Source organism: Ambystoma mexicanum, chromosome 7p, assembly GCF_040938575.1.
Source record: "Ambystoma mexicanum isolate Mex_15411 chromosome 7p, UKY_AmexF1_1, whole genome shotgun sequence".
NCBI lineage: Eukaryota > Metazoa > Chordata > Amphibia > Caudata > Ambystomatidae > Ambystoma > Ambystoma mexicanum.
This window is the reverse complement of record NC_090939.1, coordinates 628599944-628622145: the sequence shown is the minus strand read 5'-3', so window position 1 is coordinate 628622145 and position 22202 is coordinate 628599944. Positions and strand designations below refer to the sequence as shown.

General features: G+C 48.9%; 1 protein-coding gene across 5 annotated transcripts in view; it reads left to right on the top strand.

The window, feature by feature from the left end:
* The window catches only part of UNC50 (unc-50 inner nuclear membrane RNA binding protein), a 529462-nt gene that overhangs the window by 200004 nt on the left and 307256 nt on the right, over positions 1 to 22202 (top strand). For all 5 annotated transcript variants that reach the window (XM_069636655.1, XM_069636654.1, XM_069636652.1 and 2 more), the window contains one exon: positions 13686 to 13806. In XM_069636655.1, the coding sequence (XP_069492756.1) occupies positions 13686 to 13806 (121 nt within the window). The remainder of the gene's footprint in view (positions 1 to 13685; positions 13807 to 22202) is intronic.

The following is a 22202-nucleotide window of genomic DNA, read 5'->3' as shown; positions in this document are numbered from 1 at the left end:
GCCAACTTCGAGCACCCCGATGGCCCCAACAAGGAAAAGCAAAAGTACTAAAGGTCTTGATTCGGCACGAAAAGTCGATTTGACAACTGAAATCAATGTCCAAACCAAAGACTCATCGTGCCTTTCGACAAGTGATGTAGAGCACATCGGGCAAACACCAGCAAAAGCCAGTATATCGTCGGCCACGGCGATGCAAATGCATAACAACGTTTGTTAGGGAGAATTCTCTCTTTAGGCTGAATTTCCTAACCTAGTGAGTCCCCCAGCAGCTTTGCTGGATTTCTGGAGTTTGTTTTTTTCCTCCTGCCAAGAGTGAGACTCTTTGTCTCCCACTCTTGGACATATTTATGGTGTTCCTTTGACTGTTAATGTGTTTTATGGACTATGGGGTCCTTTACCCCAAAGGGTCTCATGTGTTTTTATTATATGTGTTACACAGCACCCTCCGTCCAGTAACACGGGGGTGTCATAGTGACCCCCCACCATAGACTCCATACCCTGGGACTGACTACTGTCTCCCAGGGCATGTAAAGTCACCATTGGCTTTACTAGTCCCAAATTATTAATAGAAAGCAGTACAAACCATCATATTGTGGACGTACTGGTCGGGGCAATTCGATTGCCCCGGGGTCTGTTAGTGGAGGGGGCACGTCTCCGTCCCCCCTGATCGAGTTTTGGCTGGTGGCAGTGGAAACTACTTTTTATATACGACCGCGAATATTTTCCTATGGGATTTTCCCATTGTTCGAGGCTACCAACTTTAATAATTTAATTCTCATAGCCTTGAACAAACCGCCGGTTTATTTATTTAATATTAATTCACCGGTTGGTATTTTTTGCCAGGACTCGATTCTAAAATGGCGTCTGTGTTCTCCACAGAAGCCTTCAAAAGTGGTGCCACTCTGTATGGGTACCACAGGGGATGTGGGAGGGGGTTTAGGCACCCTGGACTGAGTTACCTTGGTAACTCAAGTCGCACTTTTGTGTGATTGGCCCAAGTGGTGAGCCGGCCGGCTCACCACTTAGCATGTTTGATTGACAGCTAGGCTGAGTGAATGGGGGTATGCTGCATAAAAGCAGGGCTTTGGGGACTGGAACTTCAGAAGTCGCCACAGGACCTGAGAATCCGACGAGGGAGAAGCTGAGCCGACCTACCACGGCGACACCACCGGTGGAGCTCTGCGGAACCGACTCACCACTTCCCAACGACAGAGAAGATCTCCCGGCTGGAGAGGCTTCTTCCCCTGACTGGTGAAAAACAACAAAATCATCAAAGCATTCTAAACCAAAGGGTTCCTCCAAGACTAAAACGTTTATAAGGAACCTATCCACACCACCACGACTGAAACCTATTTAAACGTAACGATGCCCGCAACAAGACCAAGCCTGAATCTGCCCTAAATAAGGCTACCCGTACTCATCCGACTCAAGAGAATCACAAACCATCCATGAAACGAAGAATTATTTCTGATTCCGAGACAAGTTCCACTACAATTGCATCTATCTCAACAGACCTATGTGATCTGTCCAAATATTCGATTCAGGATGATCAAGACGCTGAAAGCAGTTTAACTTGTAAACTCGTGGCACCAAGTCAGACTCCTGCAGAGAATTCAAACATTTGGCCTGTAAAAGTAATGAAACCAGTAGTGCAGTGCCAGCAAACGAGCACCGCGGGCTCTGCAAAGTCCTCCCAGGCCCATGTAGTTGAGCCACAGCTAAATCCGAAATTTACATCAAATCAAAGAACTCAACACGTTCATTTTAAAAGTAGAGTTCATGAGAATAAACCCATCAAAGAATCACTTGGCTGCCGCAAACTACGCCTGCAAAACATCCAGTGATGATGCTGAAGTAAACCTTAATCGAGCAAATATCATGAAACTATTCAAATGTGTTCTCTCGCTACGCACAAATGTTTCTGATGACATACGAATTGTTGAGTATGGCACTGAAAAAACCTCAGATCAGGTGCTACTTCACATCAACTCAGCAAGCATACGCAGCACATTTTTGAAGGCTTGTGACAAGCTGCTGTTATTTGGCTTTGAAATCTTGCCTGAACCAGACCAAGATGAATTCATTCGGAAAGAAAGATCAAAAGAAGGAAACAAGCAACAAATGAAACCTGTTGACTCAGCTGCATTAAGGCAGTCTATGAGTGTCACCATGATCTCAAGCCTGGATCAATTGTTGCAAAAAAATGCTTCATTTAAAAAATCTAATCAAGATCAGTCTAGGAATCAGCACTAGCCATGACTAACCAAAAGCGGAAACCCAACAATACTTATTTCTTGGAATACACGCGGATACAAACACTTATTCAATGATTTTGAAATATCCTTGGAAAACGTTTTTATTATGTTTGCAAGAAACATGGCTCTGCACACCGCCCATCTGTGATGGATTCAGCATCTTACCAAATGCTGCAGTTAAAAATGCCAAAGGTCGTCCAAGCTCAGGCCTTATAACAATGGTGAGGATAACTCAATCTTGGTCAACTCCTGTATCAATAAATCCAAATCCATATGTGCAAGGTACCATCATGCACACATTAGAAAAAAATCTTACAGTGAAGAAGTATTTATTGATTATAAACATTTACTGGAACCCAATAAAGATCGGTACAGATGTGCTCATATCTGCAATCTCACAGCTAATTGACGACGTGGTGTTACTCTACAACAATTTGTCAGTTATCTGCTGTGGGAATATGAATTGTACGTGGTTCCAGTTTGACCAATCCTCGAAAAATTATCATTTGTTGCCGATTTAAGTTGTCGAGGAAAGAGGACAAAGATGGCAGACTGCCATGGATGTGCGTGATCTATCCATGCTGAATGGAACAACAAAAGGTGATATTCCTGCCATGCCAACTTGGAATCGAGATTCAACACATAGCATTCTCGACTACATATGGATCTCGAGTAACCTTGAGCCCAAGTTAGTCGATCTACAAATAAAGAAAATGAAATACAGCGATCATAGCCTTCTCCAACTCTGCTTCATGATGGACACGAATCTGCCAAAGAGTCCTATCAAGGTTACCTTAGAAACAAACTGTCGCGGCAATCGTCTATGACTAAGTGGAAATCAGATCCAGGGCCTTGGGTTGAAGCTAATGAATAATCTAGCTACTCAAGGGCCTGATTATATTCCACTGTTGACAGATTTTACCATCCCTCAAAGAACCGCGCAAAATCTTGGACGGACACACTGACACATATACTGCAAGGTGTTACATGATGCCAAAAAGGTCCTACAGAAAGATCTGAGAGAAATAAGGAAATGCATACCAAGATTCGATGTCCAAAAAGCAATAAAAGCAAGACGCACAATCTATCGAAACTGGGCAAGGTCGCACGCAATTATGATCAAGCAAGATCGTGCTGAGCATATGTTAAGTCTGATTATGACAAAGAACACACGCGACATCTGGAAGATCCTGAATACGGATCTTTCTAAATGTACTCCACTTAATAAACACCATTTCAGGCGACGTATTGGACACGCATTTATCCTTGGTCTTCAAAAAACCTGAACTTGAAGTCTTGTTATCAAGCAGCACTGCTGACAACCAGTGGGATGTGCAGATGGAGTATGATGAAATTGTTCGTGCAATCAACGCCCGAAAGATCTCACGTGCTGCCGGACGAGATCTGATTTCAAATATTGATCTAAAAAAACATCCATATGAGTTGGCTAATTTGTATCGGAAAGCTATTCACGAAAATCAGTCTGTCCAAAAAATTGCTTGAATCTTGGATGACTGCGATCGTGGTCCCAATTCACAAGCGGGGCAGTTGGGACGATCCGAACAACTATCGCCCAATTGCCCTGCTGGACACGATTGGAAAAATCTTTGGCTCGAACTTGCGCATTAAACTTGCAAAATGGGCTGAAATGTCACAGATCAACAATATATGGCAAACTGGATTCACGAAGGGTGTTGGAGTGGATGTAAATCTGCTTATCTTGACAATCTCAAAATTGGAAACCTTAAAGAAGAATGGAAAGATACATTTTGCATTCATCGACATGAAACGGGCATTCGATGGTGTGAATCGCAGTTTATTATGGGCAAAACCATTAAAATGGCGCTGTCCGGCATCTATTTTAGAGCCAATCATTGCTCTTCACGAACACACATCAATTAAAGTCCGGCTAAATAACAGCGGTGTGCTATCTAAAGCCATTTTGACGCATAAAGGTGTCAAACAAGGATGCCCTTTAGCTGCAGAGCTATTTAAATTATTTCTGGCTGATCTACCAATCTATCTCAATGAAGTTTCATGCTTTTCACCCAAGATAAATCAAACTCAGATCAAATGCATAGTCTACGCGGACGATTTGGTTCTGATGGATAGAACCCAAATTGGGCTCCAGTGTCTCTTATCGGGCTTGCAAACGTATATGGATCTAAACGAATTGTCAATAAACACCTCAAAAACAAAGATTATGTCTATTGGAAACATCAGAAGCAAAAAAGACAAAGCATTCAGGTGGAAAATCGCTGGAATTAACATAGCATCTGTTGATTCGATAAAATACTTGGGAACCCAATTCAACAATTCCATCTGTGAACAGCAATGGGTTGTAGAATTAACTTCTAAAATGGCGAAGCTAGCTCTACAAGGTGTAAAAATCAACAGGAATTTTGGAAAATTCTCATTGAAACCCGTCCTCAAATTTTACCAAAAAAAAGTGGTCCCAATAATAATCTTTGGGGCTGAGGCTGGTTGGAACATAAGCGAGCAAACTTGGCATGCCCTAGAAGGTCGCTTTTGGCGGAAAGTACTAAGGCTGCCACAAGCAACGCCGATAACTACATTGCGACATGAACTAGGTACTAACTCATTGCATATGAGAGTGGTTTGGAACTCAATTGCAACAATGCGCAAAATGGCCCTAATATCACCAGCTCCGGCATACAAAATCTTTGCCAATAACCAGATTCCAAACGATCAAGACCTTCTCAACACATGGTTTTGTAAACTATCGGCTATTCTATCGGCAGCAAACATAAGCAATTATGAGCTTCTAACTCGCCCACAGCATGCAAAAAATAAATTTGACAACTGGGCCTGGATTGTCAACAATGAATTAAGACTAAAGCTGAAATCAACAAAACTGATGGGTGGTGATCACAGGAAACTAAACGAAACAGCACGGTATTTACTGCACTGTCTGTCTCGTCATCATTGAGACCAATTTCTAAGGTTTCGAGCTAATACTCTAAAAACCAAAGAAATCCTTTGGCAAAGAAAGGACAAATCCACAAAAGATCATTTCTGCCGTTTCTGATTGTTACTCAGCGATCATTGCATCTCGGAAATCTTGCACCTCTAGATGATGATATGGAGGGGTGGTGGGCCAGGATTACTTCCGGATGCAATATAAAACTTGTATATGCAACTGTGAACTTCTTTGATTTGATTCTGAAAGCAGATGTTTAAATATCTGTATTGGCTGGGTTGTTGCTTTGGAGGGCTTGTGGAGAACGATTTGTTCTCTTCTTCTTTCTTTTTATTTTATTTTTTTATTTCTTGATTTCTTTTCTTCTTTTTGGCTGTTTCTTTGCTTTGATGACTTGTTTTTGCGTTTGAAACAAAAGTTTGTTTCTTGAATTGAAACTGTGCTTTTTTTTCAATAAAAAGAGTTCCAGAACCGAACAGAAGGGAGTTGAGAGAGGGAGGCCGGCACAGGTGCTTGCGGCTCTCTGGGCTCTCCGTGAATAAATACTTTACCACCCATCTCGTGTTTTGACGTGTCCCTCTTTACCTCAAAACATACTCCTATCACTTCATACATATAGATATATGTGTAGAAGCTCAATGATCAAATATACTCCACCAAACTGGCCACTTTTAAAGTTGTAACAGTCAACGGATTGCATGCTAATGTAACGCTGATAGTAAGCAGTGGCATTCAATTTCTAATCATATTACTATGTGGTGCAGCAATTCTGATGCAGTTATTCTCCTGACAGAAATCATGAGGCACGTTCACCTGTCCCTTGAATTACTTAATTCTAGTGGCACATGAAAATCTATGGGCATTTTTTCTAGCAGTCCCTTTGATTCCCATTGTTCTGTCTGCCGAATAACGTATCCTGTCTGATTTGTTTGCTAGCCACTTGAGTTATGGTAAGTGATGTGTTCTTTGTATTCTTCCAGTCACATAAAACATGTTTTGCATTACCTCTGAGCAGTATTTGCTACTTGACAACTAAATAACCGTAACTTAACTCATTGTTTACACTGAGCATAAAATGCTTTCTTTCTGTGCCTACATGCACTTTTCTGTGCACAGTAGTTATTTTCCTTGGTACTGTAGCAGATCTTCAACTAAGTGATTTGGAAATTAATTGCAGTGGTCCCTTCCACGCTGCCTTCAAAGATAACACCTTAACTAGGAATGGTAACAAGTTGGTTTATCCCGTTGGTCAGCTGTGCTTACGAAAGCAAACCATTTCCAAGCTTAAAAATAAAGATTAGAGGGAACATCGCTCCCAGCTGATGATCCAGGAGAGATCAAAAATCCTTTGGCAAGGTGTGGCATGTATCCAGTGGTGGGAAACGGAGCCAAGGTATAAATTGAGCAGCCCAGTTAAGGCTGCTAGCAGGAGAACTCAAATTGTGTATGGCGAGATGGTGCTTTATGCCCAAAAATGATGCTGTGTGGAGCCTGCACCGGGCTGTGCTATCCTGCTAGGCGGCTGCCCGGCGACGTGACTCCCTGGCCCCTTTGCGGCTGTTGGCCCGCCCCGCCCTCCTCCGCCCGAGACCTCCGTGGCTGCCAGGCTGACACCTCTCCGTGCCGGAGACCTGGGACGTGCCTTCACTGCGGGGCTTCGTGGGAGGCCTCCGCTTGGCGCCGGCTCCCCCGCGGCCGCACTGACATCGCAGGAGACGGACGCTTGGGGGCCACGATAGTGCTGGGCCCGGCGCTGCTGGAGGCGCCGCGGCCGCTCCGCCTGCGGGGTGGCCCATCCTACGGGCATCGGATCGGCGGGACCTTAAGGTGAGGAGCTGGGGGGCCGCCGCAATACATGCTGAATATCATCTGAGCACACAGCCCTCAGCTCATTCACCTGACTACTGGGGCTGCACCCAGATCCCATATCATCTTCATCACACGCCGTGAGCCCCCTCTGCTTGGTCTCCAGAAAAAGAAGAAAAAAAAAGGGAACAGAATATTATCAATAAAATAAATACAGCCCATGCGGCTGGGACCACCAGGCAGGAATTACTAATACCTCTAAAGGGGGACTCCCCCCCCCCCCCCCCCCCCCCCCTGGCGCTGCTGCGGACAGAGCGCGGGTGCCTGCTAGCACTCAGACTGCAACATCACCGGCGCGCAGGGGGCTCTGCCCCAGGCTCCACGCCCTGCCCCCGACACAAAGAATCATCACATCTGCCCTGCTGGGCTGGTGGGGCAGTCCCCCTGCGCCTCACCTCGCCTGCCTCCGACTGCCTCACCCTGGTACCTGAGGCTCACTCTGCCCTCCTTGTGAAATTGGTTTTGCTCGGGTGATCTACCTCTGCTGCGCTTTGGGGTGGGGGTCCCGTGGTCTTCTGCTGATCAGTGACGCCAGGTGCGACTCCCTACCTCTACCCTTGTGGCCTCCGTTTGGGCATCTGCGAAGGGCTCCAACTGCAGGTGGTCTGAAACTCTTGTTCACCGACACAGGATCCACCCCCACACCACCTTGCTCAGCTGCCCCCCGGGCCTGCCATACCTTCCTCCGAATTGCGCAAGCAGCGCCCTCCTACATCTACAACCAATACCATCTACCCTCGTGATGCCCAACAAGTCTCGCGGGGCAACCAAATGGGGACCATGGATAAATTCACCAGGCCAGCACCCAGGGCGGAGCAGGGTGCCACCTCTTCCAATGACACCGACATGGAGGCCCCACTGGACCCCCCACGGCCATACCTGACAGCAATAATGGAGTCCATGGCAAAGAACTTTGCATCATTCCACGAGAAGTTGGACGATATAAATGCAAATGCAGCCTCACTTAGGTCCAAACTAGACCAACATAGCACCAGGATTACCGAGACCGAAACCAAACTCGGGGCAAACGAGGATAATGTACTCACCCTACAAAACACGGTGTCAGTGTTAGTGCGTGACATGAAAAGCATCAAGGCCAAGTGTGACGATCTAGAATCGAGATCACGCAGAAACAACATCTGCATTGTGGGGGTTCCGGAGTTTGCACATAAGGGCCGCATGGAACTGGCAGTCGAGACACTTCTCAAAGATCTCCGTGGCGACCCTCCGCTTTCACCATTCTTCACATTCGATCGAGCGCATCGCTCACTCGCTCCCTGCCCCAAACCGGGTGACTTCCCCAGGCCGATAATAGCTAAAGTCCTCAGCCATAGAGACAGAGACCATATATTGCGCCTTGCGCAAGAGAAGGGCGAACTAAGAATGGACTCGCAAATCATTAGAATTTTCCCAGACTTTTCTGTGGGGGTTCAGGCGGAGTGCAAACAATTTAACTGGGTGAAGAAAATGCTGTGAGAACGGAAAATTGAATATGCAATGCTATTTCCGGCACGTCTGAAATTCACCTACCACAATAAGCTACACTTTTTCACGGTCCCGGACGAAGCAGTCAAATTTATCGAATCACAGATCCCACTGGAAGCGCCTCTAAATGACTTGATGGAAAATGATTGAGCTCTTCTGCATTTCCTATGCACCAATTGAGACCACATCTCTCTTCACCTGCTAGCATCTGTCATTATTACTCCAATGAAACATAGTACACTGTAACCCCAATGCTGCCCTAGAGGCGCTCATCGCGCCGCACTACTAACTTAAGTGGGTACACGGCAGTGGCGACCCCCCACTGCGATTGCAATACCAGTTTTTGTGCTCTGGTTTCAGGTTTGCCCCTGTTGGGCAAAAGTGTGGGAGAGGCCGAGTTGGATATGGCACTCTGACATTTCTGTTGTGGGTGGTGTGTACCGAGTGTCGCCAAGTTGGGGATGGCACGCAGTTGGTGACTTCATGGGTGGGTGTTATCACACTGCTAGTTCGTACTGGGCGGTGTAGTTGGGGAATGTTTTACAAAAATCGGCAGGAAGGAGATGACTGGTTTGAAAGAGGGGCATGTTTATGCCTATGGCGGTACTCAGTGATGGATCCTTCTATTGGGATGTTCCATAAATTGCCAGCATGTCTCCACATCACCACAGCACGAATGGTTGTAAACCGAGACAAATCCTGTACTTGGGATGTCCCATAGGGTGTCAGCATGGCTATTAAAATAATGACATGGAATGTTCGGGTATTGACAAATTTTACAAAGTCCCGTAGGATCACACCATACGCACAAAGACATGCGATCAATGTACTCCTATTGCAAGAGACACACGCTCTGAAACTCCTGTCATCTAACCTAGCACAGTCCTGGGGCCCAATAGGTTCTATACCCAATTTTCCACCCAATCTAGGGGAGTCCTAACTCTCATCCACAAATCGGTGAAATTCAAACTCCACACGTCCCACATTGACACAGAGGGCAGATACGTGATTCTCCACTGTCTTCTGTCTAACGACGAATGCCTGCGTGTGAACTCATATGGTCCCAACACTGACACCCCCGAATTTATAGACGCCGTAATTGCCATCCTCTCGAGATATGTGGAAATTCCCATTATATGGGGGGGAGACATGAATCTTCTACTTGATAATGTCCTGGACAGAACGACCACCACACGTAGGGTCACGTCTCGAGCCGACAGACGACTCCTTACACACATGAATTCCCTTAACTTACACGATGTGTGGAGAACGCTCCATCCCCAAGACCGAGATTTCACCTTCTACTCGACAGTGCACGATAGCTGTTCAAGAATAGACATGTTCCTACTGTCGGGGTGCCGGATGGGCAGGGTGACGGATGTTAAGATCCTCGCACGCACGCTCTCTGACCACTCTCCCGTGCTGCTGCAGATCCAATTGGGTAACACTCTGGCCGCCCGCCCCACCTGGCGCTTCAAATCTGAGGTCTGACATTGTCTTTAAGGCTGAGATCCTGTCGGACATAAACACGTTTTTCGAGAATAACAACACACAAGACACACCCGAGGGGACCCGCTCGGAGGCATTTAAAGTATACATCAGAGGGATGTGCATCTCAAGGGAGGCGGGGGTTCTGAAAGCCATAAGGCAGGCCCTTAATAGCTCCGAAACTAAGCTCAAGTCTCTAGAACAAGAACATGCTTCTGCGCCAGCCCCGGCAATCCTAGCCAAAGTAGAACAAAACTAGAACTGTTTGAATCTTACGCCCTGAGTGAAGTGCGGTAACATGCCCGCCCCGTGGCCGCCCGAAGGTACGGTGAGGGCGACAGACCTGGAAGAACTTTAGCTAAATGAGTGCGCGCGGAGGGAGGCAGGACCCGAATAGATAGCATTTTAGATGAACATGGCCTACGACACTGGTCTGACCAAGCCATTATTGACACTTTCGCTAGTTTCTATGTCAATCTATATGGCCCCCAGCCGGAACACACAGCCCATGACTTGGACGATCTGCTAGAAAGCATCCCTATGACCCTCATCTCCCAAAGCACCAAGGAACAACTCGATGCCCCGTTCACCTTGGATGAGATAGTCCAGATAATTTCAGACCTTCCAAAGAACAAGGCCCCGGGTCCCGATGGGCTCACATCTGAGTTCTACCAGGAACATGTTGCCATTCTAGCCCATTCTAGCTCCCGTACTGTATGGGGTCTGGACCGAATCACTTTGGTCAACCGCCCTCCCCCTCCCTAAGGGAAGCCCTAATCACCGTCCTCCCCAAACCAGGGGAACCTCCAGACGAATGTGGTTCCTATAGGCCCTTATCCCTTATCAACACAGACATGAAAATCTTTGCCAAAATATTAGCGAACAGATTCCTCCCATTTATGCCTCACCTGGTGCACGCAGACCAAAGTGGATTTGTCCCTGGCCGCTCTACCGCACTCGACATCCACCGTCTATTCAATGTAATGTCCAGAATTGACCCAAAGACACATGCAGTGGCGGTTACGCTAGACGCCCAGAAGGCATTCGACATGGTTTCATGACAATACCTATGGGCCGTGCTGGGGAAAATGGAGGTGGGACCAAACATGATCTCCTATATAAAACTGCTATATACAGGTCCAATGGCCAGAGTGCTAGTCAACTCCATTGTCTCCTCTCCCTTTGCGCTACACAGGGGTACCTGCCATGGATTGTCCATTCTCCCCCATCCTTTTTGCGCTCGCCATTGAACCCGTGGCAGACCACGTCAGGAATCGACACACCCGCAAGGGTATTCGCTTACAGGACACACGGAAATCATCTCATTATATGCCGATGATGTATTACTATATGTCAGAAACCCCTCAACATACCTAGACCCCATCATCCGCGACATAACTAAAATAGGCACATACTCAGGCTTTACCATGAACTACTCCAAATCTGAAATATTTCCTCTTACAGTGGCAACCCAACAACCGTCATGTAAATTTCCACTACGCTGGTCCCCTGGGGGCATCAGGTACCTCAGGGTGCAAGTGCTTCCTTACTGACATATAACTACGAGACAACAGCACAGCTCATTGAATCCAAGATGCTCTAATGGCGCAACCTCCCACTGTCCCTAGCGGGCAGACTGTCCCTAATTAAAATGATTGCGGTCCCCAAGCTCCTTTATATCTTCGCCAACGTACCAGTGTGGCCCGGGAAGCAATACTTCAAGAGGCTCCATTCCTCTGTCATTCTGGCGCTGTCCGCAAGAAGTGGCAACATATGACCCCACCCTACGAAAGAGGGGGCTTCGCAGGCCCAGATCTGACACTATACTGGATCGCGGCTCAAGCCCAACACACCACGCACTGGTACGCATACTCAAACCCCCCCTCACGTTAAATTAGAGAAACTGGCAGGTGATGGGACCAACATCATGACCCTCCTACTACACCGCACGTTCCAGACTAACGCCCCATCAGATCCTGTGGCCACCATGATCAGAGCATGGAATAGGATTTTAAATTCGAAACAAGAGCATCGCCCATACAATGGCTCCCCATATGGCAATTCCCAGGACTCTCCTCCACGCACGACCAGCACTTCCTGCGACACTGGGAGAAAGTAACTGATCTCTATCCCAGCGGTAAATTTATCACCCCTCAAACATGGCGGCCCGAACACTCCAACTCAGCGCTAGAACTACTACAATACTTCAGGCTAAAAGTGGCGTTCGTGCAATGTGGCCCTCCTGCCCTGACGAGCCCCCAGACTCACCTGAACTTCAATACATAGCAAACTCAGCGGGCGGTAGGGGCATAATATCCTCTCTGTATAAAATGCAGCTGGAAAAACTAGAGAATGTATCCCTCAAACCATGGGAGGCTTGGGCTAGGGAGCTGGAAATGGAAATCACTGAAGGAATGTGGAATAAAATGTGTGCACACACGCGCAAAGTCTCCCTTAGCGCTAGATTCCGCTGCATACAATACAAACTCCTTAACAGGCTTTATTATACACTGCACAGAGTAGCAAAATGTACACATACCCCGAATCACATATGCCGAAATGTAAATCTGAAGAGGCAGATCATATACATATGTTTTGGTCCTGCACTGCGCTAAGCGGGTTTTGGATGGAGGTAACGAAAGCGCTCTCAGAGGTGATTGGGTCCCCAGTGGACCTTGATCCACTGGCCCTTCTGTTCGGGATATGGCCCGGAGAAAATGCTAAAAAAATGTCAAAATTCCTAAATGTAAGTGCTATTGTCGCTAAAAGATGAATATTACAATGTTGGAAGCGCCGCTCCCCTCCACCCCCCACCATTGAGATATGGTTGAAAGCCCTCACCTGGGTGCAAATGTGTGAAGAGGAGTATATTGGATCCCTACCCATGTCATCCCGCCCCAAAAATGTGTGGACTGAATTCTGCAGTTACCTGAAAAATGAAGACGAGGTTGAGGGGAGCTCCATCCCCCGCCGGGTTCACCCGACTCACCATAAGTACTGAGCACCTCTCGTTCCCTCTTTTGTCAAATCTCCCCTCCCCATTCGGTGCAGCCTTGAAAAGTGCATGATGTAATGCCTAATTTGCGATGCTATGATTTCTGTTTATCTCTGTGTAATATGTGATACACCTGTCTCAACTTTCTGCCAATAAACAAAAGTTTAAAAAAAAAAAGAAATAGTAAAGGGTCTATGTCCCTTTTCTAGTTACTATGGTGGGGAGAAATAGTAAAGGGTGTATGTCCCTTTTCTAGTTACTATGGTGGGGGCCATCTTGTTTTTTTCTTTTTTATGGTAGATGGGCTCATGCAATACGCACGTAGCACTTCTCCCATGAGAAAAGAGAAGAAAATATGATCTGCCGCTACGGGGGTTACATGGCAATCACCCCACTTCGCTTGGGCCTGCATTGGCTCGGGCTGGCGGGTATTTCCTAGTCATGTACACCTCAGGCACAGGGGTGATTGCGACAGTATTCGAGTACTCCAGGCAGTGGTATTGGTTGCAAGTAGCATACGTCTTTCACACTTTATATGTGCATTTACTCAATCGCATTCTGCGCCATGTGAATTTAAAAAGCATTTTGTGATAGTTAATGCTTAGTTATCGGTTTTAATTTGCCAGAATAACCATTTTCTTTTGCTTATCCACAGTATCTACACTAGGATTTGGGTTTGTCCTAGACATGGGATTTTTCCAGATATTGAAGCTTCTTCTATGGGTTATTCTTATAGATTGTATTGGAGTTGGCCTCCTTATTGCAACATTAATGTGGTAAGTTTTGTTTGATTTTTTTGTTTGTGAAATATCTGATTGTAGCGCTTATGTTTACCTGTATGTTTCTGTGTTATTCCGTTCAGATCAAATGCGTCCAGAGGTTTAACATATTCTTGGTGGAAGTTCTCCAACAAGGAAATTAGATCTGAGCACAGCAGACCTCCTAAAGAAATGCAAATGATCCTTCAACATGTGATCTTTCTCCTTCTGAAGTTTAATATCAAGATTACTCACCATTATAGCAGACAAATGTAGAAAACGGCTGTTGATCAACAAAAAAACATTTTATATACTTGTATGGCTTTGTCTTTTTGTGGTCTCACATCCAAATGATGCAGTTAGCTTTTCTAGCATTACTTGCCATTTCAAAGAGAGCAAGCAAAACCAATTTAAATGAAAAACAATTGGCTCAAGATAACATACACAATTTACTTTTATTCTAATTAGAGCGCTCTCCCAGGAAAATACCAATAAAATAAGGTATAGAAAAATCATTAAAACATAAAAAAGCGCATACTTAAAATGGTGCCGATCTAAGCAAATCTGTGAATATCACTTGCGTTCAAAACTCACTGTACTGTCTTTAAGAATCAAAGATAACCGGGGACACCATTTTTTAAAAACCTGTTAGGATACTTAATATACAAAGTTAGTCTACTAACATTTGGAATGGCAACAATTAGTTAAGTGCTTAATGATAGTTTAAACCTTAAGTGCGTTGTTGGAATCTAACACACCCTCATATATAACAAAAAATATCATTTTCTCCAGCAAGGAGTCTGGCATGGATTCACATGCTCATGGATATTCCCCGTCGTCAGGCCGGGAATCCTTGGTAAAAGGAAAAAAATGTTTCACTTTCCCTTACAAACAGTATTTCTCCTCTAAACCAATCACTGAGTTCTGGGTCATACTGCCCCCAGCCAATGACTACCCTCTCCCTAGCCCCTCCTCTGGCAGCCATCTTCAGATTTTTACTGCACGTTCAAGTGTTGGGAGTCCTCGTGTTTTGCTCCGTGAGCTTTTCTAGGTTTTCATGCTTTTTTCGATAGAACCTTTTATGTTTGTCAAATGGAGACTTTGTGCTCTTTCGCTCCTTTGACTGGGAAACGGGGATCCGTTTGTCAGTGTTTTTCAACGCCCCCCAAGAGCAAGAATCGTCAAAGTTTCATTGAAGATTCCAGAAGGCCATCGGGCCTACACTGCACGTCAGACCATGTCGGAGGAGAAGGAGGGAAGCTCCCTCTTCAAGCTTTGCTTCAGCTGCGGATTGAGGAACGTGTTTGTAGAGGACAAACACCTCCAGTGCCTATACTGTCTCCATCCGGACCACAGGGAAGCGGATTGTGAAATCTGCTTTGCGTTTTCCTTGCGAACCATCAAGGATCGTCACAGTAGGCTGGCAGCGTGGCTCAACGCCAAGGCCTCTACCCCGTGCGGCAAGCGGGGGCATGCCTCACCCAGGACCAGCCGGTCCAAAGAGCGGGCTTCTAAGTCCTTTGAGGGTGCTCCATCCATGGGGGCCCAAGAAAAGGCCAAACACTGCAAGTCTGTTTCCGTCGGGTTCGCTGAGCACACGGGTCCTGCGATGGGTGCGGTGCGCTCATCTTCACCATCTGCCTCCATCTCCAGTCATCTCTCCAGCTCCTCCTTGAAGAGGAAATTGGCTAACCCAGGGAAGCTACGGGATAAGCGGGAGAAGACCTAGGCGCAAGGGAATGTGTCCGACCTTCCACTGAAGGCCCAGGCAAAGTCATCCTCGATGATCGAGCTGGTGGCGGCTGCCCTCTCGAAGGCAAGAGGGGCTGACCCAGTCCAGGGGGCCCTGGCGGCGGCCAGAGTATCCCTGCCCCGAGGCGGGAGGCTTGGCCACGCTGGTGTATAAAACGCCAGAGAAGAGTATGCCATCCCTGAGCCCGTGACAAACCCATCGGTATTTAAAAGGGGGGAGGAGAGGCCTCAACCGGGCTCCAAGGCACAGATATTTCTTCCTCAGAGGAGAAGGACCAGGTGTCTGTTCACACGGTCTCAGAGGACGTGGGGAACGATGACTGCGGAAACGCTGAGGGGGACGATGATGCCTGGTAAAAATGCAGGCGATGACCTGGGTGCTTGGCCCAGCAAGCCTACTCCCCCTCCCCCTGACACCTCTTAGGGACGTGTCACTGGACATCCTCTCGACCCTCCACACCCTGGTATCGGGAATCTAGAAGAGGATGCTGACAACGTCTCTGGCGCCGGCCCCTTTGCCGCTGGGCCAGCCTCTGGCGAAGAAAAGGAGATGGTACCCTACACCATCGCATTAACCTCTGCACATGCCCTCCCCTCACTAGGGATACGGGTTGGACACAGCGACTACAGACACTAACGACAACGATGGCAGCATTTCTCCGCCGCCGAGGGCTTCTCGTCGGACGAAGTGGGGTTGTTCCATGCCATGGTTGTCAGAGCTCTTCCACCTGACACCAGAAGAGACCAAGAAGGAAGGTTTCCTTTACCAACGACGTGAGGCCAAGAGGAAGACCATTCTGGCGGTTCCTCTCCTGGACAACGTTTGGGACGAAGGCCTGGGGTTGATGAAAAACCCGGCCTCAGCCCCGGCGAAGAGAGAGAGGCTGGAGAAAAACTACTGGGTGCCGGAATCCGCACCCAAGTGCCTACGTTCAAAGCCTTCTCCGGTCACAGTGGTCTTGGCAGCAGAAATAAATAAGTCATCTAACCCCTTGTCTTCAACCTCCGACCCTCTGGACAGCGAAAAGAAGTTAGAGGCCATGGGTAGGAAAGTAATCTACTTGGCGGCAACTACAGTCAAGGCAGCTAACGTGCTTGCGATCCTGCCCAGATACGACAGGGAGCTGTGGTATAAAATGGCCCTGCTGCTGGAGTTTCTGCCTGACGACAAGCGGGTCGAGGCTTGCAGGAGGGCGATGTGGCATTGGACCATGCCATCACTGTGGCCCTGGACGTCGTGGACACAGGGTTCTGACAGATGGGGAACAGTGTCTACCTCCGTCATCGTGGCTGGTTGAAAGCTGACAACATCCGTCAGGAGGTCCAGACCAGGGTGCAGGAAATGCCCTTCTACGGCGACAACTTCTTTGGGAAGGTCGTCGGCGAATCATTCCAGGCTGTTTAGACGGACAAGTTGATGGACCGTGCCCTGGGCACGCTTCAGCAAAATCGCCCTTCCTTTCTTGCCTCAGGCGGGCAATCCGGAAGATCTTCTAAGGGTTTAGGCGGGTGGTCCTCTTCGTACTGCCAACCCTCCCGGTCCACGACTCAGGAGGCCAATAGAGGCCATTCAAAGGGTTTGGTTGGAGGTGGCAGACGTTGCTTCCAAGGTGGCACACAGGCCTTAAGCAAGATTGAACCGGTCAGCGAGTGGGAAAAGATCTCCGCTGACCGATGGGTGCTGGATGCTCTCGCCCACGGAGACACACTAGAGTTCCAACAAAAGTGTCCACGTATATCAGCGGTGGCCCGGCAGGAGCAGCACATCCTTCAGTTCCTGACATCGCTGGATCTGGGGGACGCTTACTTCCATGTTCCCATTCACAAAAAACACAGGAAACTCCTGCGCTTCGTAGTGCCGGCTCAACATGGTCTCCTCCGTGGCGGCTCACTTGGAAGAAAGGATAGCGGCCAGGCTGGGCAAGGTGCAACAACTGTTATGATATGATATGGCATTTATAACACGCTTATACACCAGTGTTTCAAGGCGCGACGAGGCAAGGGAGGGGAACAAAGGGAGGACGGACAACCACAATATTAGGCCAGGTGTCACTCAGATCGCGCAAGGGCATGGGAAGGGGCAGGGACAGTGCAGTACATGAGAATATGATTAACAGTACTAAATACGGCCAACAAGTGGCAATAGTAAGTGCATACATCAGTTGTCAAGGGCTGGTAGGGGGACTGTCGGGATACAGAAACATTCCCCTAGTGCGGGGGTTGCCAGGTGGGCAGTGCATGTGTGTGACCAGGGCCCAAGATCAGAGGGTGTCCAGGTCGCCAGTGAGGTTCAGGTAACAGCCAGGAGGTCAGCAGATGAGAGGGGGAGAAAAGGCGCAAGCAAAGAGAAAGGTTTTGAGGTGCTTCCGGAACCGGAGATGGTTCTCCTCGAGTTTGAGGGAGGCAGGGAGGCTATTCCAGAGGGAGGCCCCAGCCGAAGAAGGAGATCTACCACCAACTCGTTGCTTGGAGAAGCGACTGACCCTGAGGGAGTTGGCGGTGGATGAGCGGAGAGCTTGAGAAGGAAGATATTTAGGAAGAGAGAGTTGAAGGTATTGAGGCCCCAGGCCCGAGAAGGCCTTGTGGACGATGCAGAGGGTTTTGAGCGTAATCCTCACAGTCACTGGGAGCCAGTGCAAAGGTTTCAGTCCTGGAGAGATACAATCCCTGGGCTTGAGGCCAAGGACAAGTCTTGCAGTCTTGTTCTGGATAAGTTGCAGAGGGCGGAGAGTAGAAGCAGGCAGATTTAGAAAGAGGCTTTTGCAATAGTCCAGCCTAGAGAGAATCAGAGCTCTGGAGACTGAGCTTCTGAGGGAAGGAGAGGAAAGGGAGAATACCTCTGAGGAGGTACAGTTGGTAGTGTGAGGAAAAGGAGAGTGTGGAGTCGAAGATGACCCCAAGGTTTTTGGCCTCAAAGGTGGGAGCATGCGGAGGGCCAAGAGAGGCCGGCCAGAGAGCTACAGGGAAGGAGGGAGCAGGTGTGCCGATGAGGAGAATCTCAGTCTTGCTGGCATTAAGGCAGAGGTCATTGGAGGCACACCACTCCTGGATAGCAGACAACAGTCGGAGATGAGGGACGGGGAGGAGGAGGCCGAGGGTAGCCTGAAAATGAGCTGGGTGTCATCTGAATAGTACTGGAAGTTGGGGCATGCGGTGGGCAAGGAGTGCCAGGTATTGGTTGAAAAGCCAGGGAGAGAGGTTAGACCTCAGGGGGACACCTGGGAGAGGAAGGACCCAAGTTGGACCTGGGAGGGTCGGTCAGAGAGGAAAGAGGTCAGCCACGCCAGAGCCTGGCCAGTGATACCCAGGTTATCACAGAAACGGTTGAGCAGGATGGCATGGTAGACCGTACCAAAGGCAGAAGAGAGATCAAGCAGAATGAGGACGCAAGGGGTGTTAGAATCAAGGTTGGAGAGCAGGTCTTCACGGATGTTCAGGAGAGCAGTTTCTGTGCTTCTGGCAGCTCTAAAGCCAGACTGATGGTCATGAAGACACCCAACAGATTCAGTGTGGAGACTCAGCTGGGAGATGGCCAGTTTCTCCAGGAGATTGCCGAGGAAGGGAGTGATAGAGATTGGGCGATAGTTAGCCGGGCATGTGGGGTCGGCAGACGGTTTCTTAAGAAGGGGGTGCACAAGGGAGTGCTTCAGGGGGGAGGGAAGACTCTAGTGGCGAAGGAGTGATTGCAGAAATTATCCAGCGCAGGAGCCAGGGAGTCGATGTGGTCCTTGATAGTTTTGGAGGAGCAGGGGTGAACCTGTTTCGACGAGACTTTCATAGATCGGACTTGTCTAGAAACCTTGTCTTTGGAGAAAAGGGTAAAGGAAGAAAAGGAGGGGGAGGGGTAGCTACAGAAGGGCCAGAGGAGGTGCAGGGAGTAGGGGAAGGGAGGTGATAGGAGGAGACTGAGGACAGGATGTCCTGAGTTTTTGAGATGAAATGAGAGGCCAGTGCCGCGCAGAGGACCTGGGAAGGGACAGGAGAGGTAGAGACTGCGGCAGGATTGGCCAGTCCCTTGCAGATTTTAAAGAGTTCAGCCAAGTTGTTAGATGCGGCAAGAGACGCGGGCTTGGATATGAGCTCTTTTCTTGTTTAAAACCGTATTGCCTTTGCGGAAGGCCAGTTTGTCAGAGGATGTACATGAAGCACGCCATTTCCTCTCGGCCACCCTGCACTTACGTTTTAGGGTGACGAGGTCTGAGTAGTACCAGGAGTTGCACTTGGCTTTGGGCTCCAGGTGGATTCTCATGACAGGGGCAAGGATATCAAGAGCATCAGAGATAGCAGAGTCGAGCTTGGATAGGGTTGTGTCAGGGTGAGAGTCAGCCGAAGGGGGAGGGGGGGTTGAGTAGGTGGTGGCGAAAGCCTCAGCTGACACGTGCTTCATGGGTCGGATGACCGAGAAGGTAGGTGGCAGTGATGGAGGTGGCTTGGTCTGAGGGGTAGGGAGGTTGAGGTGGGAAGAGGGAGGAGAGGAGATAGTGATCACTCCAGGAGAGAGGAGTGGAGAGAGGATCAGAGAGGGGAAGGTCTGAGGAGATCAGAACATCCAGAGTGAGTCGGGCCAGAGGGGAGAATGGTGAGTGAGAGAGAGTCGCAGAGGTCGCAAAAGAGTATGGAGGAAGGACGGGAGGCATCCAGGTGGATATTGAAATCTCTGAGAAGGAGGAGTTGAGTGGTCGAGGCCAGGAGTGAGGAGGGGAGGTCCGCCCACTCAGAGAGGAAGGAGGAGATCTGACCAGGTGGCCAATAGATAGTAGCCACAGTAAGGGAATGGCTAAGCGAGAGAGAGAGCCTGCAGACGAGGCATTCAAAAGAGGAGTAGGCCTGTGTGGGAGTGACAGAGGCAGGAATCCACTCTGGGAAGATCAGGGCAACACCCCCTCCAGAGCGGTTGGATCTGGGCACGGAGAGGATCTTGTAGCCATCAAGTAGGAGCGTGTCAAAGCTAGTGACAGAGCTGGCGGTGAGACCGAGGATGTTGAGGTCAAGTTCTTCCAGAAGGCGGCAGATATCAGAGGAGTATTTGACAGCAGAGCGGGAGTTTAGAGTGGCAATATGGAGAAGGTTGCCATCATTGAAGGACTTCCGGGGAGGGGTACAGATCAGAGGTATGCTCTTCGGAGGTGTAGAAGGAGCCCGAGAGGGGGCAGAGAGGGAAGGGGAAGGCAAGGTAGCCAAGGAAGAAGCAGAAGGTGGAGTCGAGGAAACCCTGGAAAGGGGGAGAGCGGGGACGGCATAAGAAGAGAGGAAGTTGATGAGGCGCGGGAAGCGTCGATCACAGAGGTGAAGGTTGGCCTGAGGGCCTTGGACCAAGGCGGCCCTACTCGAGTAAACATTAATGATGACCTTAAAGGAATGGAAGGAGGCCAGGAGGACGTCCCAGCGGGTGCCACCATTAATCGGAGAAGAGGACAAGGGAGAGAGCACAGAGATCATATGACGTGTCCATAGGTCTGGCAAAGGAACGACAAAGAGGATGTCGGTTAGAGTTTCCTTAGAGGAGGCACTGGTGTAGGTGTCGGCGATAGGGAGGCCAGGGTTGGAGACCAGGATGTACTTTTTAAAACTTCTTCCTACCAGATTTAGAGAGGAGAGCAATAGAGAAGCAGTTAGAGAAGATAGGAGAGACAGAGAGCACCACAGAGTAGGTGGGAGAGGAGAGAGGTGGAGGTACTGGAGGAGGACACTAGAGTAGGCAGACCGGGAGAGTAGGCAGACCAGGAGTGAGAGGCAGGACGTTGCGCAATGGGACAGGATGACAACACTCAGGCTTACGGAGCTAACATCATGCGCAGTTAAGACGCAACAAATTTGAGAATCCTGAATAGAGTAGGAAGGCCTAGGTTTTACCAAGCAATTTTAAATATGGTGACAGTGCATATTATAACAGGTGAAATCTTAATTAAATTTGAGAATCGTGAATAGAGGGAGAAAGGCCTAGGTTTCACAAAGCAATTTTAAATACAGTGAAGAGCATAATTGTAACAGGTGAGATCACAACTAAGTTAGTGGGTCTACTAGGTGGACACAGTGGGTAGGGAGCCCCAGACTGTTGAGTAGGGTGACAACTGGCAACAGGCGTCCCCTGCGGACACCTGCAGACACCACCAGGAGCTGCCAGTCAGGGAGCCACCCTTTGCCTTGGGGCCCTTAGCTGAAGGAGGCTGCCGGGCAGAGGGCTGCCATGGGATGGTCGGCTAAGAGCGCCAGGCAACCAATCAGGGTGGGGAAGGGGCTGGCTGGGAGGCGGGAGGGCGAGGGAACACACAAGTGGCTGAGGGGGTGGGGGAGAGAGGGCAACGCGCTCAGAGCGCGAAAAGAACAACAAAAAAGGCAGACAATAAAACACAATCACCTGCTTTGGGCAGTGGCAGGCAAGTCCTCCTCCTGCAAGGTGGACGGCAGGCAGGACAACAGTCAGCTGCTATCTCCGCTCCGCCGTCAATGAGGTGAGCGGGGAGAGCAGCTACCGTATAGAACAAGCAGCAGCTGCCAGGCAGCCAATCAGGGCGGGGAATGGGCTGGCTGGGAGGCGTGAGGGCGAGGGAACACATAAGTGGCTGAGGGGGTGGGGGAGAGAGGGCAACGCGCTCAGAGCGCGAAAGGAACAACAAAATAGGCAGAAAATAAAACAAAATCACCTGCTTTGGGCACTGGGC